Source organism: Sciurus vulgaris (assembly GCF_902686455.1).
Source record: "Sciurus vulgaris genome assembly, chromosome: 14".
In the NCBI taxonomy this organism is placed as follows: Eukaryota; Metazoa; Chordata; class Mammalia; order Rodentia; family Sciuridae; genus Sciurus; species Sciurus vulgaris.
The window spans coordinates 24,760,710-24,787,955 of record NC_136475.1 but is presented as its reverse complement, the minus strand read 5'-3'; the positions used below and the strand labels follow the sequence as shown (position 1 = coordinate 24,787,955).

General features: G+C 34.1%; 2 protein-coding genes across 3 annotated transcripts in view; both read right to left on the bottom strand.

The window, feature by feature from the left end:
- APLF (aprataxin and PNKP like factor) overlaps positions 1–27,246 on the bottom strand; it is a 140,088-nt gene that overhangs the window by 101,182 nt on the left and 11,660 nt on the right. For both annotated transcript variants that reach the window (XM_079110854.1, XM_079110853.1), the window contains exons 2-5: positions 13,258–13,329; positions 4,251–4,423; positions 575–722; positions 130–262 (exon numbers count right to left, since the gene is read on the bottom strand). In XM_079110854.1, the coding sequence (XP_078966980.1) occupies positions 130–262; positions 575–722; positions 4,251–4,423; positions 13,258–13,329 (526 nt within the window). The remainder of the gene's footprint in view (positions 1–129; positions 263–574; positions 723–4,250; positions 4,424–13,257; positions 13,330–27,246) is intronic.
- LOC306644187 (zinc finger protein 740-like) lies at positions 14,782–17,333 on the bottom strand. Its single transcript, XM_079110879.1, is given in 2 exon segments — positions 14,782–16,448; positions 16,451–17,333. Coding segments are annotated over 2 exon segments (579 nt in total). The 5' UTR covers positions 16,923–17,333; the 3' UTR covers positions 14,782–16,341.

Genomic DNA, 27,246 nt, shown 5'->3' with positions numbered 1-27,246 from the left:
TCTATGTACACCTAAAAAATTCTTAGGCTAAGCTATACCTACACAATCACCACTCTCTTTGTTCAGAATACTTTCTAAATCTGTTTGATATTTTCCTTCAAGTCAGCATTAGCAGAAACAAAAAACTACCTCCACCGATGACAACTGCTGAAAGGTTTTGATCACTTAAATTCTCTGCTAACATCCAAGCTGGAAGGACTCTTTTCCTCTGGGCAGGGTTTGATTGTTGCTTACTGAAGTCTCTACATTCACCTAGGAAAGACTAAAAAGGCACCTATTCATTAACTCCTAAAGACAATCGTGCATCATTAAGCGTTTGTAAAATTATTTACTTTGCAAAAAAACCCAAAATATCCATATACAACTATGAATTGAGTTAAATTTCTTCGAGAAATTCATTATGTCTATTAGTTGAAGTGTTATCCCAGTGTGATAGTCTCTAAAGCTTAACATAACAGCAAAACAAATCGATGCTAGCAAGACTGTTACAATAAGACTAATTTTAGTTGTCTTTTGTGTCCTCAAAATAACTTGAAGAACATGTTATGAGTGGATGCTATTTGAAATTTCTCACCACACTATTAGTGGTAGTAGCCTGGGTCTTGGCTAGTTCTGTGCTTCTTTCTAGTTGTGAGGTGCCAGTTGTCTTATCAGGTACATAAACCACAGGAGATTTTGGTGCTTCATTTAATATATTATCTTCATCAAGCATTTGGCTGTTTCTATAAAATAAAATAGAAATTTATTTTTTAATCATTTAAAACGCTTCTGCCAGAGACCATGTCATTGTTGTGTTCCTTTTCTCAAACTCAGCAAAAATAAAATGGTAGATTATAAAATGGTAGAATAAAATATGTAGAATATATTCTTTTTCTTCTGCCACCCATATTGCCATGAAATAAACTCATCTTTCCAAATCATAGGCCTAGAAATCATAGCGATTTATGAGATGTGTGGCAACCATCTCGCTCAAAGCTTAAGAGCTATTTATTTTATGTAATATTTTCCCAGATAAAAGTTAAGATCACTACCCTGTATCTAAAGTGATAATGTAAACTGCAAGACCATCAGCTAAGCTAGTCAGGCTCTTGGAAAAATAATTAATAAAATCCTGAGTTCAAGGGTACACAGCTGATACCAGAGTTGTGGCCAGTATCACCACTTATGAAATCTCCTTAAATTTATAGTACAACTAAAAACTTAATGTCCTTACACAGGAGTATCCATGGTCACATGGGGAACATAATTGCTGAACTACTTATTTCATATTCTCTGCAAAGTGCATTAGGATCATCCACAGTTGTTGAATCATTATTTAAAAAGCATATTGTATACTTCAATTTAAAGGATATCATAAAATAAAGCTACATGGACAGAGATCACTTCAGCAGTTGACAAAGGACTGGAGGTAGAGTGAAGGAACTACAAGAAGCATAATGATCCTTTTTGGGGAATGAAGTGTTATCTTACTGCAATGGCCCTTAACACAACTATATATATTTGCCAAAATGAGTCAATTCTGCAGGTAAACTATGCATCAAAAATGTGAACTTCAAAAAATGAAGGTGGAAGATTTTAGAAATGTGTCTAGCTGAGAAGTATCTAATTAATGGCTTATTTTGTTTTAGTATTTCTTATACAAAGAATAATCTTTAAAGGCAGTTTTTTTTTTTTTTTTATACCAGAGATGATTGAACCCAGCAGTACTTAACCATGGAGCCACATCACTCACAACCCTACCCTTTACCCTTTTTCTTTTCTTTTCTTTTCTTTTCTTTTCTTTTTTTTTTTTTTTTTTTGAACCAGGGCCTCACTAAGTTGCTAAGGCTGGCTATGAACTTGTGATCCTCCTGTCTCAGCCTCCCAAGTAGCTGGAATTACAGGCTTGAGCCACTGCACCTAGACAGACGTGAATTTCAATGGTGGGAATCATATTGAGTGGCAGGAATAATTATCTATGAATATTCTGCATTTGATATCAATTCAACAGCTGATAAAGTTGTGGTTTTACTCACTTTTTGGCTACTATGCATAATGTTACTGTGAATATCCATGTATAAGTCTTTTTTTTTTTTTTTTTTTTTGCGCGGTGCTAGGGATTTGAACCCAGGGCCTTGTGCTTGCAAGGCAAGCACTCTACCAACTGAGCTATATCCCCAGCCCCATGTATAAGTCTTTATATAGACATATTTTCAATTCTTTTGGTTATAAACCTAGAAGGGGTTTTTCTATGTTTAAAATGCTGAGGAACTATCACAATATGTTCCATGGAAGATGTACCATTTTGCAATCCCATCGTAATATATGACTTCCTAGTTTTTCCACATTCTTAACATTCGTTAATATCTTTGGAGTAAGGCCTTCCTAGTAGATATGAAGTGGTATCTCACTGTGGTTTTACTTTGAATTACCCTATAACTCATGATATTGAACATCTTTTCACATTCTTATTCTTAATAACTATTCAAATCAGATGTGCATTTTTAAATTGGGTTGTCTTCTGTTGAGTTATAAAATTTTTTTCTGGCTATTCTGAGTATAAATCAATTGTGAGACATGATTTACAATTATTTCCTCACATACTGTTGGTGCCCTTTTACTTTCTGGACTGTCCTTAGAAACATAAGTTTCTAAATGTGATAAAGTTCAATTTATCTATTTTTTCTTTATTTGCTTGTACCTTTGGTGTTATATCTAAGAAACCATTGCCTGATGCAAGGTTGCAAAAATTTATACCTATGTTTCTCCTAGGACCTTATAAAGTTTTAGCTTTTGTATTTAGGTATTTTGTATTTAGGTCATGGTATATCTTTCTTTTTACATATTACTAGATTTGATTCATAAATACTTTGTTGTGAGAAATGTTGGTCTTTAGTTTTTCCTTTATTTTCTTGTAAAGTTTTGTCTGACTTTGGTATGAGAATTAGGGAAGCTCCATAAAGCAAGTTAGGAAATATATAATCTTGTACTTCTGAAACAAACAAAAAAAAAGGTGTAATATTGGCATTGTTTTTTCCTTGTAAGTTCGACAGAATTTGCTACTGATGTTCCCTGTGGGAAATTCTTAAAATAACAATTCCATTTTTTTAATGGGATAGGAATCATCCACTATTTTTTCCTTCCTGTATCCATTTTGGTAAGTTTTATTTTTCAAATAATGTATCAATTCATATAAATGGCCAAGTTTATTGGCATAGTTTTGCATATTTCTTCTTTTTTCTTTTAGGGTCTGCAGTATCAACAAAGATATTCCCTCTTCTATTCCTGATAATCTGTGTTTTCTCACTTGTTTTCTTAGTAAGCCCTACTATGATTTTACCAAGTTTATTAATCTTTTCGAATAACCCACTATAGTTATGCTGACCTTCTTTTTGTCTCTTTTCTATTGCATTGACTTTCAGTCTTGTATAGTTCCTTTTTTTTCTTTTTACTTTGGGATTAATTTGCTCCTTTATCTTCTTAAAGTAGTATACATTTTATAGCTTTCTTGTCTAAGAACTAAGGTAGATGCATCTCACAGGTTTTATGCTATTTTCAGTATCACTGTTCAAAATATTTTCTGACTTCCTTTGTGACCTATTTTTGACCAAGAGTTATTTAGAAGTGTGTAAATTTTAAAATATGTGAAGATTTTTATAGATATCTCATTGTTATTGATTTCAAGTTAATATTGCAATTAAAGAATATACTCCATAATTTTGTCCACTTCTACAGGTCTAGTTTATGTATTCTATGAAAAATAAACTAAAGCCAAATAATATTCCACTGACTGACTCAAAAAACTAGGGTTTGAATTTTAACTTTATGTCAGATTATCAGTATGTTTATACTAATACCTCATTTCCTTAGTTTTCCTATTTTGTGTTTTCTGTTATTTTTATAAAAACAGATACATAACTATGTCTAAGGGGTTAATACCTTAATAAAATTTAGCAAGCTAAAAAAATGAGGAAAATGTAGTCATTTTCAAATTAACTATCGTGGTTACTACTGAATGGAAAATACATTCTGAATACAAAGGTAAAAGATACCACATATGGGATCAATCATTATTAAGGCATAATGAGTTGCTGAGTTTCCAAAGTCAAATGTTTTCTAGAAACACACACACGTGCACCCACATATACCCACAAATTATGTAGCTACTATAGCTCCAATTCAGAGCCTAGAATGGCTTCTACTAAAGTATTTGTGATAGCCAAGAAATTAGAACTATCATTACTAACTCTCATTTCACCATACAGTCTTACCTCAACGTACATTCCATTTCTGTTTCCGAATGTGTAGCAAAAACATGAAAAATGTGTTTGTCAACTAACAATGAAAAACTATCTCCAGGATTCAACCAGCGCCATAGATTTATCTTCATTGGTAAGGGCTGGCTTTTCTCAGAAGAGTGATAAAAACATGGATTTGTATGTATCTATCAAAAAAAAAAGGAATACAGTGATTTTGGGACTTGAAACTACAATAGAAATACAACTAAATATGAACTGACCTAGAATTTTGGTATTAAAACAATTTACATGTAAACTTATACTTAGAAATTTAATAAACTTGCCTTCATAAGTACGATAATTAGTATTTATACATATGTAAGAACTGCCTCCAACTACTCCAGGAATCAAATAAAAAAGCAAAGTTATGAATTAACTAGTTAAAAAAGTCTTCTGCAGAGAAAATTGAACATTGGGATAAGAAACATAAGCATCTTAATACAATTTAGAAATGAGGAACAATGAGAAGGAAAATTCTGATCAAGTCTCTCAAGCAAACAACACAGTTTTCTTTCTAGTTCCCTTGAAAAGGAATCTTATTTTGTTTGAATGAACTGCAATTATAAAGAGTATCATCCATATTCAAGTCACAAGTAATAAATATATCTCAGTTGAAACTATTACATAATCTATTTTAAATTATGTTTGCCATTGACTAGTTTCATGTTAACAAAAATGAGAGTTGCCTCAAAAAAAAAAAAAAAAAAACTATGTTAAGACACTTTAAAAATTTCAACTACAGTCAAGTTGAAATGGGCCATTTCCACAGGTCAGATAGCTTTTCATTATCAATATCATTGGATTTTTTAAAATAAATAAGTTTTAGTGTTGGACAAAGCAACTTTACATAGAGTAACTTCATCAGTTTAAATGAGATTTTTTTTCTGGAGGCATAAACAATCTCCAGTAAAGCAGAGTAATTACCATCCTGTGACTGGACATATGCTGAAGAACAACAAAAATCCAGACATAACTAAAGATAGATTAATATAATCTTCCAAGTTCTAACTCGAATTTTATGAGGATTTGGTCATAAGTCACTTCTATGTACATCTGCTATTAGAAACATTTCTACTCTTTAAATCTGTGTTGTAAGAAACAGTAAAATAAAACTTGGAGATAAAAGATACAGGTAAAAATTTAAAACAGAGGCAATACCAATTTGGCAGGTCATTATTTTATTGGTAAGAGTCATTTTACAAAATATATACAAGACTGCATAAGATGCACTGTAATTTATGCAACACTGTATTCCTAAAGAGTAATGAGTGGTTGATTTTTAAAAATCAAGTTACAATTTAAACATAATATTCAAGAACCTTTCCCTATGTTAACAGTCACCCTAATTTCTCTTGAAGTGGTCCTCTGCCTCATGAGAGATAGAGATTTTGGGCATAACAAGCACACGACACATCAGCAGTTTCTGAGCTTGTACACACTGCTGGACTTAGGAATTATTCCATTTACTCCTTGTCTTATTAAGTGAAGCTCCCTTTTCTTGAGTATGCCATGCCTGGCACAGTCAAGAACTCTGAGTTCATGAAAGAGACATGAGTTCCAGCAGGAATGTACATAGCTTTTGTTTGAATCCTGAATATTCTTTAAGCAAGTTTGCTTCTTATAGACTAAAACCATATTTTTAGTCACAACTACTATAAAAATTCAGATGAATCTCTAAATAACATTAAATATTAACAAAGTCCTAAGCTTTAAAAGGGTAGGATATTAAATACACAGGCATAAAGTTGTAGGAGTAGAAAAGGCAAAACACTTAAGAAAGGAAATTATATTCTTTACAAAGTTATCACAAACCCAAAGACAAAGAAATATTAAATTTGAATATATGCCTCAGTTGAAAGCATTTTATTTTTAAAATATAGGTAGTTAACTATTAGGCAGTTAGTAAATCCCATGAAGAAAATGAACCAATGTTCCACAATCATCATTTTCTTTTTCTTAAACTAGAAATCCCAGAACTAAGAGGAAAAATGACTCTCTGAGAAAGTTCAACATCTGATCCTTTAGCTTAATCCTACGTATGTAATACTCACTGAGAGTTAGCTAAAAAAATCTATGTCAAACTATTTAAAATCCAACTAAAATGGCATGCAAACATGAGGTCCAAAAAGCAGTTTTTAAAAGTTACAAAGGAGGCAAATATTCAACAATATTAAAAACTGAATAGGAAGAAGACAAACACATAGATACAAAAAAAATCCTGAAATAAAAACAATAACATAAATACATATAAAACAAAACTTAAAACTACAAATACTTTATATAAATAAATTAAAAAGTAATGCTAAAGGTCACAATTACCTTAAAACTGACTAAAAATAGTAAAAGTACATTTATGTGTATATGTGCCTGGTTTATTTTAAAGTGTTTTATTATAAAAAGAAAAGTAGATTGAATTGGACCTACAATATTTTTAAAAACATAAAAATTAGAGCTGTGGATGCAGCTCTGAGGTAGAGCACTTATCTAGCATGGGTGAGGTCCTGGGTTTGATCACCAGCATCACTGAAACTAGAATAAAAATCTTTCCAACCTCTCCCAAAACCAGAACCAAATAGATTTACAGATTTTACTGAATTTTCAAATTCTTCCTGAAGCCAAAAGAAATGAGTGGATCCCAATTTCCTTCAATGAGAAGAATTTAACTCTGATCCTAAAAGCAGACAAGGGCAGACAAAATATTAGCAAACCCAAGCCCACTGTGAATAAAATATACAAGCTATCTATATGAGAGACATATTGTTGGTGCATGCCTTTTAACATATCTGAGGAATTGTAAATGCAAACTTAAATAGATTATGCTATAACTTAAGAAGTGCTGCAAAGGATGCATTAACCCTGTAGAAATGGAACTAAAATGTAAATCAATTTTCTATAGCTTTCTCTTGAAGTTATCATTAAATATTAAAGAAAGACTGATGTATACCCAAAAAGAGGCTCTTTTATTTTCAGTGCTTTTTTGTTTGTTTGTTTAATTTAGAAAGTCTTTTTTTTTTTTAACAAAATGAGTCAAGGAAAAGCTACTATAGGATTTTACAGATATTTTACAGTATACTCAGAACTTCTAGGGAGAAAAACAATCATGACTCAAGAATTTTGTGAAACAGAAAAAGCACAATCACCTAAAGGCTTATGTTTTGATGATCAACATAACTAGGCAAAAAAAATCTTGTGATTTATATACACTTATAGAACTACTGCCTAAGTTATTCAAGAGTCAAAATGAGTAAGATTTTATTAAAATTAACTAAAACGCTAACAATTATGAATTCATCCTGAAGATATAACTAACCACTGGTAATACAGTCATTTACAGAAAACACATCAGTTTGCCTTTATAATGCATTTTCTCCCTGCTGATATTAGACAGCAGATTAAATTTAAATGACATAAAAAAGCTAACATCATCTCCGCATGAGCTAACATCATCTCCTCATGCACTATTTCCAAGAACTGCAGGAAAGCCAAAATATTTAAGGGAGAAATATTACAGGGGAAAAGAAGATAGAAATTCATCCAATTTAAAAGTTTCAACTAGTAATTGCCTTAATTGCATGCAACAGCACTGTCAAAAACATTTTTTATTTGGTGGAGGATTTGGATATTCAAATTGAAGGAAAGTAGAAAAGCATTTATCATTTAAACATACTTTCAAACAACATACAGAAGGAATCATTATAATAGAAATATTTGCTATATTCATTTATATAATTTTACAAAGTTTTTTTTAACTAATACTTCCCTTCCAACCTTTTTTACAGTTGCATATATAATATGCTTTAGGTGGTCAAAGTATTTGTAACTGATTAGGGAACAGAGAATAAATGATATAAAACACATAAGAAATAACACAGATAAAATGAATAAAGTATTAATGATCTGTCCATCTCATTTTCATTATTTGTAAGTTCTTAAATTTTCTATTAACAATTAGTTTTAGAATTTCTGTAAATGTCTCTATATTGCACTTTGTTGGTTTAGTTATACAAATAAATAATCTATTTCAAGGTGATATTTTACTGAAACTAAATTAATGTTACATAGAGCAAAGGATCTACAAGTACATTGCCAAATCTAAAATACAAATTTCCTTCAAGTAAAATACAGTAAATACAAAAATTCTTGAAATGAAATTCAAAATTTAATATTTTTTTCTAAGACAGCACTAAATTCTGGTATTAAAGTTGCACATTTCCTTAAAAATAAATGTTTTTTTCATGTCTTCCAATGTGTAGTAAGTTGGCATTCAGAAGTAAATGTAGCACACCATACTATTCTTTATACTTTTATGTCATAAATGTTCCATAATAACTTTTTAAAGACATAATACTTATCCAGAAAAGTACTCAGTATAAAATCTTCCGTTCATTAACATGAATTATAGAGGAGTAAATCTAAACCATACAGAAAGTCAGTTTTAAGATACGGATCTTTACTCGAGGGAAAGCTGTATTATTAGTCATAATTGCTATTTTGAAAAAAGTAAATCTAAACTAACAATAAATTCTATCAGAAAAGGCAGAATATAAATTAAAAGATTACTATATTCTTTCCCTTAATGGGTTTCATTAACAACAAACAACTTTATTTTAAGCCAAGGCAGTTGATTATAAGGATGTTAGAAACTGGGGAAACAACACACTTTTTAAAAAAATGATGTCCCCAACTCCAGGAAATGTCATCTACAGTTCTTATTACAGCACTTATTCTGCATTAAATATCTTAATTAAGTACTACAATGTGGTAGGTATTATGCTAAATATTAGGGATCCAAAGATTAGTCAGAATTCCCATAATAAAGGAGCTTTATTATCCAGTAAATTTCATCTAAGAATAAGATAGCTGAAAAGGAATCCAGAGGTGAGTAATTGACGGTAATTAATGGAGCTCTCAAGGGATGCTGACTACAAATATTAACACTTTTTCTGAAATAAAGAATGAGATAGAAATTTTTTAAATTATTTATTCAAGGTTAAGACAGGGTAAATTCAGCTCTATTCAAACATTTTCCCAATACTAGAATTAAAAAAATATTTTTCAGTCTAGAAGACATTGACAAATTTCTAGACATATGTAACATACTCAAATGAAAATGATATGAAAACCCTAAACAGATCAATATCAAGTAATGAAATTAAAACAGCAATTAAAAGCCTTCCAAAAAAGAAAAGTCCAGAACCAGATGAATTCTCAGCTGAGTTCTACCAGACCTTTAAAGAAGAACTAACATCAGTCTTTCTCAAATTAATCCATGAAATTGAAAGGGAGGGAACACTCCCAAACACATTCTATGAATCTAGTATAATCCTGATATCAAAACTAGACACAGACACATCAAGGAAAGAAAACTACAGCCCAATATTCCTGATGAACACAGATGCAAAGATTCTCAATAAAACATTAGCAAACCACATTCAAAGAAGACACATGAAGAACATAATACACCATGATCAAATAGGTTTCATCTCAGGGATGTAAGGCTGGTTCAACATATGCAAATAAATAAATGTAATTCACTGCTTAAATAAAATTAAGGACAACAATCTTATGATCATCTCAATAGATACACAAAAGGCCTTTGATAAAAATACAGCATTCATTCATGTCAAAAACACAGAATCTAGGGATAAAAGAAACTTACCACAACATTATGAAGGCTATACATGACAAACCCAAAGTAAACATCATAGTGAACAGAGAAAAACTGAACTCTTTCCTTTAAAATCAGGAACAAGGAAGATGTTCACTCTTACCTCTTCTATTCAATATAGCTCTTAAAACTTTCTAGGCAGAGCAACCAGGCAAGAAAAGTAAATTAAAGGGATACAAACAGGAAAAGAAGAATTCAAACTATCTGTTTGCTGATGACTTGATCATTTATCTAGAAGACCCAAAAAACTCTACCAGAAGACTTCTAAAGCTGATAAATGACTTCAGCAAAGTAGCAGGATATAAGATCAATTATCATAAATCAATAGTGATTCTGCTGAGAAAGAAATCAGGGAAACCACCCCATTCACAATAACCTCAAAAATAAATACATAAATAAATAATACTTAGGAATTAATCTAACCAAGCAGGTGAAGGATCTCTATAATGATAATTATAGAACACCAAAGAAGGAAATTGAAGAAAACTTAGAAGATGAAAAGAAATCCCATGTTCTTGGATAGGCAGAATTATAGAAATGGCCATCCTACTAAAAAAAATTGATTCAATGCAATCCCCATCAAAATTCTAATGACGTTCTTCACAGAACTAGAAAAAAAAAGTCCTAAAATTCATTTGGAAGAATAAGATCCTTAATAGCCAATGCAGTCCTCAGCAAGAAGAGTCATGCCGGAGGCATCACAATATCTGATCTTGAATTATACTAGAGAGTTATAGTAACAAAAACAGCATGATATTGGCATCAAAATAGACATGAAAACCAATGGAATGGAATAGAAGACACAGAGACAAACCCACATATTTACAGCCATCTGATTTGATACTTGACAAAGGTGCCAAAAATCTATGCTGCAAAAAAGAGCCTTTTAAACAAATGGTGGATATCAATATGTAGAATAATGAAACTAAATCATTATCTCTCACCCTAAACGTAAGTCAAAATGGATCAAAGACTCAGAAATTGGACCAAAACTTTGCGACTGCTAGAAGAAAACATAGGATCAACACTCTATCACTTTGGTGCATGAACTGACTTCCTTAACAAGTCCCTTAAAGCTCAAGGAAAAAAAAAAAGAAAAACAAGAATCAAAAAGTGGGATGCCATCAAATTAAAAAGATATACACATCAAAAGTAATGATTAAGAGTTTGAAGAGACCTACAAAAAGAGCTTTACCAGATGCTTTTCTGACCAAGGCTTAATATTCAGAGTATATAAAGAACTCAAAAAACTTGACACTTAAAAAAAGAAAAGCAAATAACCCAATCAATAAATGGTCAAAAGAACTAAACAGACATTTCTCAAAAGAAGAAACGCAAATGGCCAACAAATATATGAAAAAATGTTCAACATCTCTAGCAATCAGGGAAATACAAATTAAAATGATAATTATCAAGAATACAAATTATAATAAATGCTGGAAAGAATGTGGGGAAAGGTTCACTCATACATTGCTGGTGGGACTGCAAATTAGTTCAACCATTCTGGAAAGCAGTATGGAGATTTCACAAAAAACTAGGAATGGAACCACCATGACTATCCCACTCCTTGGTTTTTATCCAAAAGATCTAAAATTAACATACTACAGTGATACATTCACTTCAGTGTTTATAGCAGCACAATTTGTATTAGCCAAATTACAGAATCAGACCAAATGACCATCAATAGATTAATGGATTAAGAGAATGTTGTATATATACACAATGGAGTTTTAGTTAGCCATAAAGAATGTCATTATGGCATTTGCCAGTAAATGGATGGAAATGAAGAGCATCATGCTAAGGGAAATAAGACAGACTCAGAAAATTAAGGATTAAATGTTTTCTCTTATATGTGGAAGTTAGAACAAAATAAGGAAAGGGGCTAAATACAAAAAATAAATAAATAAAATTAAATTTAAAAAATAAGGGAAGGGAAGTCAAATATAAAAATATAGAGAAGATCAATGGAGTACATGGAGGATCAAGAGGGAGAGAAGAGGGATGGGAAAGGGGAGAAATGAGGAATTAATTTTAAAAAGTCACATCATATACATATATAAACAAATCACAGGGAATTTCACCTTTATGTATACATAGAAAGTACCAATAAAAAATAAATAAATAAGGGAAAAGATAAGTAGAGTGGAGGAAGGAAAATGGGGGAAGGGAGGAGGGTAGGGAAACGTGTAGAACAGGTACTGAAATGAGATAAATCAAATTCCATGCATATATGATTTTTGTCACAATGTACCTAACTACTATGTATAGCTATAATGCTCTAATTTAAAAAAAGATACTTTTCAAATTTGTAAACAGTTCAATATAGAATAATAAAAGAAAGTAATACCTGTGTAAAAAGAAAGAACTAATGAAACAAAAAGCAGTTGTACATAAAAAATGAAAATACAAACTGGTTTTAAAATATAAATTAATTAATTAAATTCCATAATAATTTTACCACCACATCATCTAGTCAAAAATTAATAGATCCTTATACAAATACTTCATTCTCCTATAGAACAGATTCTGCAAATGAAAGAGAATAATCACATAATATATTCTCAGAACTGCTGCCCCTAAAAATCACTGGGGCTTAAACTATAAAAGCAAATTAGAGCCCTCAACAGAAATTTCCAAATAAAAATTATTTTTAAAAACTCAGAGGGCTAAGGATATAGCTCAAAGGAGGAACATTTATATAGCATGAGCAAGGCCAGGAAAAAAAAAATTGAGGTTGAACAAGTTCTAAGTTTTAGAAATATTCAAATCTATATATAGTACAGAAATCTGTTGAAATACAATCTTATGACACTTAAGTCACTATGCAACTCCTACCCCCAAAAACCAACTATTACATAGTTATAGGTTTTCTTATACAATCTTATTTGAAATGTGCAGTTATGAACAAAATCATAATATATAAATGAACCAGCAGTAATTTTTTCATTAAATTCTAAGCATAAAAATGTAGGTCTGTCCTATGAGAAAATACATAGTTTAATAATTTAGATCTTTTTTTAAAATTTTTTTGTCATTGTATATGGTCAGGATACCTTTATTTTATTTGTTTATTTTTATGTGGTGCTAAGGAACGAACCCAGCACCTCATGCTAAATAAGTGCTCTATTGCTGAGCTATGGCTCCAGCCCCAATAGTTTAGATCTTAACCTCCCAAGGATCTTCTGTCAATGAGAAGGACATATTCTGACTTTAATTCCCTATTTCCATAACCTCAGAAAATAAACACCTTTAATTATGTACTGAAACAGTGAAAGACAAAATTAAAAAATAAATATGTAATGACATATTTACCGGTTTGATTCGAAGCTGACCACCCACTACCTCAAGAATGGCATGTCTTCTGGATACTCTCTTGTCTGTTATCTACAGGAGAAAAAATTAGAAGTCCAAATACAGCCACATGCTTAAGAAAACACAAAACAATTAAGCAAATAAAACTCTTGGCAATGTTTCTGAAATCAGTAGGCTAGTTAGGAAATACATCATTTATTCAACAACTGTATATTGAAATGATTGTCCTCATTTAACAGATCACAAAACTACTCAGAATTTAAGAGACCAGGCCAAAGTCATGGAAGAGTAAATGATGGCAGCCAAGATAAGCTTGGAATCTAAAAGACTCCAAAACCTTACATGATAGTTCTGTTCATGATGGTCACCTAGTAGGGATTCTTACCAAGAAAATCGATAAAATGAGAACAAAATACATACAATATGCACTTATTAGGAAACATTTCAAATATGACAAATATATATTATGTTATAACGACAAAGGTTTTAAAAGGCAGTCTAGTAAAGGGTATGACTACAGGCTTTGGGGTAAGAAAGATACAGATTAGGCAGACTTGCATTTAAGATCTGGGGCCATGATAGTAGTTAAGAAAACAGTAGAGAAAATAGTAAAATCAAAATATTTACAGTGAAGAAGAAATTAGCATTTTCATTTTAAATATATATATATATATTCTTCTTATTTAGATCCCATAATGTTCTACTTGTGCTTACAATCATTTCTGCATACCAAAATTCAAATCTTTGAACTTTAAATGCTAAATATGATAATTTTTCCCACTTCACTATAAACTCAATAAGTAAGATTGCCCTTTTTATTATTTGTGGCTGATACATAATGAAAGCATTTTAAACACCAGCTTCACTTAACACCATAATTATTTCACTCATCTCCTGGTTACCTTACTATCTAGCACTTGAACTCTGGCATTATCCCCAGCAGAACCAAAATTATCTTTAAAAGCAAACTACAACAATGCATAATTACAATTAAATCCATTATCTCTGCAAAACCTTGCAAAATGTGAAATTGCCAAGAATCAGTACTCATTTTTTCAAAACCAGATAGCAGTTCCATACTTAAGGCTGTGACTATATACAAGTATTAACATCAAGCATCACAACAGAATGAGTATCACATAATGAATTTTCCACAAAACCAAAGTTAATTTTTAAAATACTTTCTAAAATAAAATCAATTAAAGATAGCCCATTTAAAATACATATAGTATTAGCTCCAATGACTATTTCAGAGAAGTAAATATAAACCAATAATCTATCTTAACTTTCTCTTGTTACACCAAACAGAGTATAGGAGGCAGAGCATTGACCATGGAGAACAATGTCTGATGTTGATCTGCAAGTGTAAAGAGAAAGACTTAACTTTTTTTTTTTTTTGGGGGGGGGGGGGGGTGCTGGGGATCAAACCCAGGGCCTTGTGCTTACAAGGCAAGCACTCTACCGACTGAGCTATCTCCCCAGCCCCAAGACTTAACTTTTTTTTTTTTTTTTTTTTTTTGAGGGTGTTGTTTGTTTTTATTTCACCTTCGAAAATTCATGTTCACAAGCCCTGGCTTGGGTTAGAAACATCCTAACCACCATCCTATTGAATCAGTCTAAAAAACCTCCTCTGGAACAAAGCCTTTTTGTTCCCTAAGAGTTTCTCAGTTCCTGCCTGGACCCCAAGCACCCTTTAGGTCTGGACAGGAGGCTATTTTATGCACACCCTCCCCTAAGTTGAGGGCCAAAGAAGGGTTTGGCTCAACAATATGCCATCTCCTCCAAGCACACAAACATGAGCACTCACATACCACTCTCATCTGATCACTTTCTTGGGGGTGGAGAGTGCTGGTGGAGCATAAAGGAGCAAGAGTACGGTTAAGAATGAAACCTAAAGTAGGTTTCTTCCTGCAGTCCTTCCTCTGCAGCATCCCTCTTTCCCCATCTTTGTTGGTAGGAATGGTCATCAAGAAGGGAGCCAAATTCTTATTCTTTGGGACATAAGACCAGACCCCTATCTCCTCTACCTGAACACAGGACTCAGGAAGGAAGAACTGCTCCTACTGCTTAATAGTCACGTCAGGACCCCAATTCCTTTGTTTCTTCAACTACTGTTAGCCAATTTGGGACTAGTCTTGGGTTGTTCCTTAGAGGACACAAGGAGAGAACCCACTTTAACATCCATGACTCCCTGCTCAACACCTCTGTCTAGCTTTAGGAGTCAATGACAGTGAGGTAGCCATAAACCATATACAAGACCAATTGCCCAGAGAGAAGGAAAAGGCTTCATGGGCCACTCTCACCCAAGTTTCCTCCAGAAGGCACTTGAGCTGACCCCATCATGTATGGTGCAACATGGGCCATTACAACACCCAAGGGCACATTCTTGCTTTTGAGGAGGTAAGTGGTACTCTCCATTCTTCTTGGACCCAGCCCTTGTCTGCTCCTCCCACCATTTTTACTTTTGTCCCTACAGTGTATAAGAAAGCCAAAGTAAGCTCAGCTGCCATCCCTGATCCTATTCTCCTTCAAATAGGAGGTGAGGTGCAGGGCTGTGGAACGTTGAGGATCTACTGTGACTAAAAACTCAATCTTGGGGTAGGGCTGGACTAGCCAACAGTCCCTGCTTTTGGACCAGGACTTTAAGCCTCCAGATTACCTGTGTCCACAGTTTACCTGCTGAAATTGCTTTCAGATAAACAAAGACAAGAACACAACAAACAAATCCCCTTCCCCAATCTTTTCCATTTCAGCTGCCAGCTGGAGTCCAAGGTTGTGGGAGCCACACTTCAGTCTTGGTCCTGTACCTTGAGTCCCCACTTTTGACCTCAGTCAAGGGTCCAGGGACTAGCTTCCCTACCCAGGAATGCTGTAGGAACTTCCCCGAGATACTCATAGTCTCAGATTATTTACAGAGCTGAGGCTCTGAAGCCACTGTCCCGACGCATTCTTCTGGTCTCCTGGGTCCGCTCCTCCAGGAGGGGGACAGGTTCAGATGGAGTGGTGGTGGGACCATCAGACCAGAGGGTGTGCACTCTTCTGTAGATTCTTCTGATCACTCCCATCACCCAGGGCCCTTTGTGCCTAAAGAGAAAACTGCCCATCGGAAGTCTTCGACTGGCACCCTTGGCACATCCGTTTGTGTCTGAGTAATCGATCTGTCCGAGAAAAACACTGATGACACCATTTTACTGGTAAGGCTTTTCACCACTGTGTACACGCTTGTGGCATTCCAGGTGGTACATCTGAATGAATCGCATATCACATATATCACACTCAAATGGTTTCTCACCAGTGTGAATAAGGATGTGCCTCTTGAGGTGGTAACTGCTCCTAAAGGCTCCAAAGCAGTGTTCACAAATAAAATTTTTGGGAATCTTTACTTGAAAAGAACCATTTTGTTCCACTACCACCACCTTTTTAACAGTCTTTTTTGAGTGAGAAGCCTCAGCCAAGTTGTCATCATCTTTCTGGTTCCGGGACTTATCACTGTCTTTTCGGTGGCCCTGACTCGAACACCTCAGCACATCAGGGCTACCTGCCCGCTCGCCATTCTCGGCCTGCTTGCTGGCAATCTGGCTTAGCATCATCTTCTTGCTAGCTGCAGTGGGAACCAAACTCACACCTGCTAGGCCTTCACAAGCCAAGAGATTTGCCTGAGCCATGCTGACTTTTCACTTAGTGTAACCCAAAAGTTCAGGAGTTCCTTGATCCAGCTTTCCTTAAGACACTGCCTTTTGAAGAACTGTCACCAAATCACGGTAATGGCTCCTTCATGTCCTTTCAGTCCTGCTGCCATATTGAACTGCCTTTGTCTTTCAAAAGAACTTTGTGTCCTCCAAAGGGAAAACAGGAGTTCCAAGATTTCTTGGTTTCTGCCTGGCTTCTGCCTATTGTCTGAAGAAAAGAGAGTGCCAGTCTTGGTTTTCCAGTTGAATTCTCTTGATTTAGCTCTTGATCTCTTCCAGAAACCTGCCAGGCACGACTCCCCGCTGCCTCCCCCGCCTTGCGGCGCCTTCTCCAGGTCCTAGCACTCCGGGCCAACCCTGCGGCCGCCACTGTCCCCGCCGGGACCGAGGCCAAGACTTAACTTTTTTGTCTTCACGAAAATTAGGGAGACGATATTATTATCTTCATTTTATAGATGAGAATATAGAAGTTGCAGGGATGTTAAGCAAATACTCACAATTACATAGCCAACAAGTAGTGGGGTCAGGATCTGAATACAAAGAATCTGATTCCAGAGTTATCCTAGCTTTGTACATGGTATTGCCCCCACCTCAACATTATTACATAAAACCTAAAGTAAACTCTCAGTCTTTAAAGACAAGTTATACAGTTTACTGACTAAACTGGAACATAGTAAAGAACTAGAAATAAGGGGAGAATGGCTATTTAATCACCAAATGGACAAACTGGGAAGATGCAGGCTCTAAATAAAGCTCCAAGAGAACTTTAGGCTTCCATTTGATCCTGTTTATTCTAATGGCATACCCATGTTTAACAAGATATCAACCAAATTCCAAATTCTCTTGTTACACCAATAATAAAATAGAGTTTAGGAGGCAGAGCATTGACAATGGGGAACAATGTTTGACTTTGGTCTGCAAGTGTAAAGAGAGAGACTTAAAAAGCAAAGAAACCCAAGGCTCGAACAGAATATACTGGTTAGAGGCCCTTTAGGATAGGAACAAATATCATTAAAAACTTCAAAATACAATGACGGTACAACCAAGTTTACTTACTGATTAACCAAAAATCACCACACTTAAATTAAAACTTGAGCTGGAAGTCAAACATTTCATATTTTAGGAAGCCATAAAAACAGTTAAAATTTGAGGTATTTTAGCTCCTGGAGGATAACTGTAGACACCTAAACTCTAATCATACCACACACACTCCAAGAAGTAAAAAAAAAAAAAATCAACAAATAGAGCAAATAAAAGTATTGTATTCTACATCTAAAGCATAAAATTACTAAAAACTTTAATTTATATCTAAGAGGGAAAAAGAAATACTGAATCTAGCAGATCAAGCTACGGATCCTATGATATAGCAGAAAAAGTCAGGTGGCAACTGGAAGAAAGAGAAAAGGGAGTGGGGAACTAGGGATCCGGGAAAAGAGATAATATCTCCCACAGAAAAAGCAAGTCACACTTCAAGTGGGAAATACTGAAAACACATCTCAAACACAGTATTTCAGGGGCCCCATTGCTGGGGAACCCGCCAGAAGAAGCTAGAATATGTGGAACCAGGTATAGCAAGCTCAGAAAAGGCACCATCTGAGGGAGAAGGAGGACTCTTGGAAGAAACAATACATCCAATTACAAAGATCTTGGCTTTTAAATACCATTCCCCACTCAGAGAAACCAGAACTCTTTGGTGAAATGATTGACTCCAGATCTGGGGGTAAAAGAAAGTATAATATGGACTTTGAGTACATGTCAACAGAACAGAGACAGCAGTGTGAGGAGACACTCACTGGACAAATCAGGAACAATTCAGTCATCAAAACGACTAATGACAGTAATGGAATATGGCACGCTGAATCCAAAATAATTCATGAGTTTATGCCAAAAAATGGCATGGAATTGGGAAGTAAAGCTTTTTCTTTATAAAAGAATGCTAGCTAAAGTAGAAGAAACGCTAGAACACAAAAATAACTATTTGCTAACTACCAGTATCATCATAACTTGGTAAGAATCAAGTAATGTTAACTTTCAGAAGGCTTGAAGGGAAAAAAAAAAATGAAGTCTCAGGTTATCATCCTACAAACTGCTTACAAAAGAAATGATATCTTTACTGTAACATCTGGCAGATGCTACCAGATCTAAGTGGTTAAACTAATTACATCATCAAAAAACAGCAGGATAAACAGATAAATGTGCACCCAGTTGATGTACTTTTGAGTTCCACCATCACCTACACAATATTCTTGCCAAAAATATTTAAACTGATTCAAATAAGTGTAAATAATCAGACAAATCACAATTATGGGATAGTTATGAGACTAGTCTTGACTCATAAAACCAGTCATGTCAAGAAGAAAGCCAAGAAGATGGTCAATATGGGGAAATAAAGGAGGTGGTTTTCCTGACTGCTCCAACACATGAAACCAAGAAAGCAGAGAAGTAGCTTCTCAGCAAGTGAGGTATTGGAAACCTTCAGGGACCCTGTAAGTCCATAGGATAGAAATTCTACTGCCTCAGATTCATACTGTTAGATGGTTAGACAAATGAACAACAAGAAAAAGCAAGGGAACAAATCACCCCAAACAAACCAAGACATTTCAATAAGAAAATTCATTGGAATTTTCCATTGAAAATTCAGTGGAAGACATGTCAGAGGAGTTTAGAATGTACATAATTGAACTAATCTGTGAAGTAAAAGATGGTATAAGGAGTGAAATCAGAGAGAAAATACAGAAAGTGAAAGATCACTTTAATAAAGAGCTAGAGAGTCTGAAAATAAAAATCAAGCAGAAATCCTTAAAAGAAGGACTCAATAAACTAAAAATTCAATTGAAAGTATCAAGAACAGTCTAGATCACTGGCAAGACAGAGTTTCAGGCAATGGAGACAAAATATATAATCTTCAAAACAAAGCTGACTATGGAGAAAAAGATACCATGAACTTCTGTTCATGGTATCTTTTCTTCCAAGAAATATGGGATAACCTAAAAAGATCAAATTTAAGATTTATTGGAGCCAGGCATGGTGATACACACCTGTAATCCCAGCAGGTGAGGAGGCTGAGGTAAGAGGATTGGTGAGTTCAAAGCCAGTCTCAGCAATTTAGCAAGGCCCTAAGCAACTCAACAAGACCCTGTCTCTAAATAAAATACTAAAAAGGGCTGGAGATGTTGCTCAGTGGTTAAGCACCTCGGGTTTCAATCCCCAGTAACAACAACAACAAAAAAGTTATCGTAATAGATGAAGGCTCAGAGATACAAATGAAAGGACTGCACAATCTATAGTCAATGAAATGATATCAGAAAATTTCCCAAACCTAAAGAATGAAATGGAAAATCAAATACAGGAGACTTATAGGAACCCAAATATGCAAAATTACAACAGACCCACACCAAGGTTAATTATTATGGAAACACCTAACATAAGAATTTAAAGACTGCCAGAGAAAAATGACAGGTAACATTTAGAGGGAAACCAATCCAGATCGCAGCTGATCTCTCAATCCGTACACTCAAAGCTAGAAAGTCTTGAAATAATATATACCAAGCTCTAAAAGAAAATGGATGCCAGCCAAGAATACTATATCCAGCAAAATAAAGCTTCAGAAATGATGATGAAAAAAAAATCTTCCATGATAAACAAAAGTTAAAAGAATTCACAACTAGAAAGCCTGTACTACAAAACATACCCAATATTTCATGAAGAAGAAATAAAAAATAAAAGTGAAAAACAGCAAAGGGAGAGATTACACTAAAAGAACAGTGAATCAATGGAAAAACTAATTCAAATTAAAAACCCAAAATAAATCAAAATGACAGGGAATAAAAATCACTTCTCAATAATAACATTCAACGTAATGGCCTAAACTTTCAATCAAAAGACATACACTGACGGACTGGATTAAAAAACAAGATCCAACAATATGCTGTCTCTAAAAGACTCACCTCAAAGGCAAAGACATCCGCAGACTGAATTTAAAAGAATGGGGGGAAAAATTATCCATTTCATTCACATGGATCTCATAAACAAGTAGGAGTTTCCACCTTCATATCAAATTAAAGTGGACCTCAAGCCAAAGTTGACCAGAAGGAACAAAGAAGGTAATTTCATACTGCTTAAGGGAATTATAAGTCAACAAAATATAACAATTGTAAATATTTATGCCCCAAACAATGGAGCATCTACATACATCAAACAAACCCTTCTCAACTTCAAGAAGCAGACCACAACACAATAATACTGGGTGACTTTAACACACTTCTCTCACCACTGGACAAATCCTCCAAATAAAAACTAAATAAAGAAGCTATAGAACTAAAAAATACAATTAATAATTTAGACTTAACAGACATGTAGAATGATTAAATACAATTTCTTCTCAGCAGCACAGGGACCCTTCTCTAAAAAAGACCATACCTTAGGCCACAAAGTAACTCTCAGCAAATACAAAAAAAAGAGAATACCTTGTATCCTATCAGATCATAATGAAATGATATTAGAAAGTAACAATAAAATAAAATAAAATAGTCTACTCTAACACCTGGAGACTAACATGCTATTCAATGACAAATGGTTAGCAGAAGAAATCAGGGATGAAAAAAAAAAAAAAAAAACAAACTTAGAGGTAAATGAGAACAGCAATACAATATATCAAAATCTCTGGGACACTATGAAGGCAGTTCTAAAAGGAAAGTTTATTTCATTGAGCTCGTTCATTAAAAGAACAGAAAGTCAACAAATAAATAACCTAACATTACATCTCAAAGCCCTATAAAAAGAAGAATAACACCAAAAACAGTAGAAAACAGGAAATAATTAAAATCAGAGCTGAAATCAATGAAATTGAAACAAAAAACAATCAAAAAATCAATAAAACAAAAAGTTGGTTCTTTGAAATAATCAATAAAATTAGCCAAGCTAACAAAGAGAAAGAAAACTCAAATTATCAAAATTTGTGATGAAAAAGGTGAAAGCAAATGAAACAGAATAGAAAAAGGAAAAGAAATCAAGACAGACCTCCAAGAATCAGCAGGCTTTATTAAGCAATGGAGGGACACATTTTCAAGGGGGAAATGGTGACAGGCTATAACAAGTGTCCAAGTTTTATAGGGTTTAGCAGGGCCAAATCATGGGAGGAATTTTGGTGGTGGGTTCATTCAGGGTGGGGCTGGAGGACAGGCAGATGAACAGCTGTAGATAAGGGAAGTTCCCTGGGGCCTGTTGTACTGGGTACAGCCAGTTCAACTATGGGTGGGAACCAGAGGCAAGTTCCTTCTGTGCTCTCCCCATTTTCCCTTCCTGCCTTCCCTCCAGCTGATGCCTGGGCTTCTATTTTATCCCATTGCAATGACAAAAGCTCCAATTTACCACAGACATCTCTCTATACACATGGCAGGAGGGTGGGCAGGGGAATAATTGTAGATAAGGGAAGTTCCCTGTGGCCTATTTTCCATATCCTTCAAAAGCAAGTATCACAATGGAAACTATTAAACTACAGACGATAATCAGAAACTATTTTGAAAATTTATACTCCAATAAAATAGAAAATCTTGAAGACACAAATTCTAAAGATATGTGACCTGCCTAAATTGAATCAAAAGGACATATAAAATTTAAACAGATCAATTCAACAATGAAATTAGAGACACCATCGAAAGTCTACCAAGAAAGAAAAGCCCAGGACCAGGTGGATTCTCAGCTGAGTTGTACCAGACCCTCAAGGAAGAACTTACACCAACTCTCCTCAAATTATTCCATGAAAAACGATGAAACCTTTCCACACTCATTCTATAAAGCTAGTATCACTCTGATACCAAAACCAAAGACACATCAAGGAAAGAAAACTTTAGATCAATATCTCTGATGAACACAGATGCAAAAATTCTTAATAAAATCCTAGCAAATTGCATACAAACCAAATTAAAAAGTTAAGTGTACCACGATCAAGTAGAGTTAATTCCAGGGATGCCAGATTGGTTCAACATATGGAAATCAATAAATGTAATTCATCACATCAGTAGATTAAAGACAAGAATCACATGATTATCTCAATACATGCAGAAAAAGCACTTGACAAAATACAACATCTATTCATGTTCAAAATACTAGAAAAACTAGGGATAGTAAGAACATACCTCAACATTGTAAAAGCTCTATATGCCAAACCCAAGGCCAACATCATTCTAAATGGAGAAAAACTGCAAGTATTCCCTCTAAAAAATAGAACAAGACAGGGATGCTCTCTTTTGCCACTTCTATTCAACACAGTCATGGAAACTCTAGCTAGAGCAATTTGAAGAAAAAAAATTAAAGGTATACAAATAGGAAAAGAAGAACTCAACTATCCTTATTTGCTGATGACATGATTCTATATTTAGAAGATTCAAAAAATTCCACCAGAAAACTTCTAGAACTCATGAATGAATTCAGCAAAGTAGCAGGATATAAAATCAACAATATAAATCAAACATGTTCCTATACATCGGCGATGAATCCACTGAAAGAGAAATTAGGAAAACTATCCTATTCACAAAAACCTCAAAGAAAATAAAATATTTGGGAATCAATCTACAAAAGAGGTGAAAGGTCAGTACAATGAAAACTACAGAAACCAAAGAAAGAAATTGAAGAAGACCTTAGAAGATGGAAAGATCTCCCATGTTCTTGGATAGGCAGAATTAATATTGCCAAAATGGGCATACTACCAAAAGTGCTATACAGATTTAATGCAATATCTATTAAGTTTCCAAAGATGTTCTTCATAGAAATAGAAAAAACAGTCATGAAATTCATTTGGAAAAATAAGATACCCAGAATAGTCAAAGCAATCCTTAGCAAGAAGAGTGAAGCAGGAGGCATCACAATACCAGACCTTATATCATACTACAGAGCTATAGTAACAAAAACAGCATGGTACTGGCACCAAAATCAACATAGAAACTAATGGTACAGAATAGAAGACACAGAGACAAACCCACATAAATACAGTTATCTCATATTAGACAGAGGTGCCAAAAATGTACATTGGAGAAAAGATAGCCTCTTCAACAAATGGTGCTGGCAAAACTGGAAATCCATGTGAAACAAAATGAAATTAAACCCCTATCTTCACCCTGCACAAAACTCAACTCACAGTGGATCAAGGACTTAGGCATTAGAACAGAGTCCCTGTGCCGAATAGAAGAAAAAGTAGGCCCAAATCTCTGCCAAGTCAGCTTAGGTACCGAATTCCTCAAGAAGACTCTTAAAGCACAAGAAATAAAATCAAGAATCAATAAATGGGATGGTATTAAACTAAAAAGTTTCTTCACAGCAAAGGAAACAATCAAGAACATGATGAGAGAGCCTATGGAATGGGAAAATCTTTGCCACCTGCACCTCAGATACAGCATTAATCTCTAGGATATATAAAGAACTCAAAAAAAAAAAAAAAAAAAAAAAAACTTAACACCAAAAAAACAAATAACCCAGTCAATAAATGGGCTAAGGAACTGAACAGACACTTTACAGAAGAAATACAAATGATCAACAAACATGAAAAAAATATTCAACACCACTAGCAATTAGAGAAATGCAAATTAAAACTACATTGAGATTCCATATCACTCCAGTCAGAATGGCAATTATCAAGAATAGAAGTAACAATAAATGTTGGCAGATGTGAGGAAAAAGGTACATTCATACAGTGCTGATAGGATTGCAAAATGATGCCACCACTTTGGAGAGCAGTATGTAGATTCCTCAGAAAACTTGGACCCACTTAACCAACCCAGTTATCCAACTCCTTAGCATATACCCAAAGGACTTAAAATCAGCATACTACAGTGACACGGCCACATGAATGTTAATAGCAGCTCAATTCACAATAGCTAAGCTATAGAACCAACCTAGGTGCCCTTCAATAGATGAACGGTTAAAAAAAAATGTGGTACACATACACAATGGAATATTAGTCATAAAGAAGAATGAAATTATGGCATTTGCTGGTAAATGAATGGAACTGGAAACTATCATGCTAAGTGAAATAAACCAGTCCCAAAACCCAAACACCAAATGATCTGTCTGTTATGTGGATGCTGACTCACAATAGGCAGGGCAGGGGGCTGTGGAGGTTCACCAGATTGGACAGGGGGGAATGGGGGAAAGGGAGGAGGGATGGGAATGGGAAAGATAGTAGAATGAATTGGACATAACTTTCTTATGTTCATATACGAATACACAACCAATGTAACTCCACATCATGTACAACCACAAGAATGCGAAGTTACACTCCGTGTGTGTGTGTGTGTGTGTATCTGTATACACACACACAATCTACTGTCATGTGTAACTAAAAGGGACAGATTTTTAAAAAAGAAGAAAGGCAAGAGAAATATTCTTGAATAAAGGACATAATATTTAACTGGATCTTGAATTTTTTTAAATGCTAAAATGAATATTATTGGAAATACTGGGTAAAACTATGGAACATTAAAATGTACTGCATAGTTATAAATTCTTGTTCTTAAGTGATACATGTTGACATATTTAGCAATTAAGTACCAAAATGTATGCAATTTACTTTCAAATGTGTTCAGAAAAAATAAAAACATGTATATACACATATATATGACAGAAGGAAAAATCAATGTCTTGTTTGCTTAAATTCTATTTCTCATATCTCTGGTACTTTTAGTCAAAAGCAGTTGTGGTTAATACACATTACTCTAACAACTGTCATAATGATACTAGATATCTAATAATATATTCAAGGCTCTCTGTTCTTATATCACTTTTGTATTGATACCATATGTATTCCTTACCTTTGATTTTTCTGGTTTGAGTTGAATGTTTTATCCATTATAATATATATACAAGCTCTTTCTCTATTTTTAAGATGTAAACATGGTACCAGAAGAAAAGATTAAAATATGAAAACATAAAAGAACTGTTTGTGACTTGTTTATTGCCAAATATTTATTTTTAGCATTTATGAGGTCAAACAAAATGAAGATTTTTCTTATGCTACCAGCAGAAATGCTTAAGAATTCTGAATCACATCTCTGACCTAACTGTTTTCACTACTTGTCTCAAAATTCTCAGAGTAAAAAATCAAACCTGAATGGAGTAAAAGCAGAAAGTTACTGGATTCTGTAATAGAACAAAATGGTAACTTCCATTTCATTTTATATAATATTTGCTGAAAATAAATATTTACTGAAAAAGCCAACATCAGTTAATTTTTCTTATAATGTTTTCCTGGAAAAATTTCTGAATACCACAAACAGATATATTACATGATTTCAATGTTCCTGAGACAGGGAAAGGAGGGTCCTGATTCCAAGAATTGTTTCTACAGAAGACCAAAGTTTGGCTTCTTTCCAAAGCTTTCCAGCAGCCCTACATGCACAGTATGCCTGAATTTGACCAATATCTGACCTTTCTGGGTCAGCAGTAGTAAGTACCACAATCATCTTCTGCAAAGCAAGCACAGACAGACCCAAGGCACACACACTGATGGCCATGTTCACATGTAAGCCGTAGAGCAGCACTCAAAGAACTGACTAGATGTGTAAAGAAATGCTGGGATTGTGTGTAACAGCTGACTATGAGCCTGTGTAAGCCTATATTTTTTTTCTTTTTTTTTTTTTTTTTTTTTGTCCATATAAGCTTTGCTGCTAATATTCTCAGCAAGCAGTTTGGGGACACAGTCTTCTTTGTGATGGAGCATAAGCCCCAGCAAAGCCATGTTCATGTTTGCCTCTTCATGATTTTTATCTCGAGTTGAGCAAAAGATCAGGGATGGACCTGTAACACTAAGAGCAGGGAGGCGTTAACACTAAGAGCTAGTTAACATCAAAATGAGCTTGGTACAAATAAAGAGCAATCCTTTGCATTTTTGTGATTTCTATCCTGAATTGAGCAAAATAAGCCTATTCCAACAGCTAACATTCCCATTTAGCATGGTTCCTATACACATAAGAACAGAAAAATAGACGATATGTTTCTTTTCAGTATAAACTACATGATATACTAAGGGCTGAGATAATAAAAATTATCTTATACAATACTTATGATTTACAGGGCTTTCCCAAGACTATCTAGTTTAATCTATCTGCAAAAGACAAATCAAAAACTGAGAAAATTCAAATTTTTATAGTAGAGAAAAACTAAAAATCATTAGAATTGAATTTGAGCCAGTATTATAGGAAAATTCATAAAGTAAAGGAGAAATGTAGGATCTATTTTAGGCATAATTTTCGTAAGATGTTTTCTTTATACTTTCATGTTTATTGTGTGTGTGGCAATTAAATAAAAT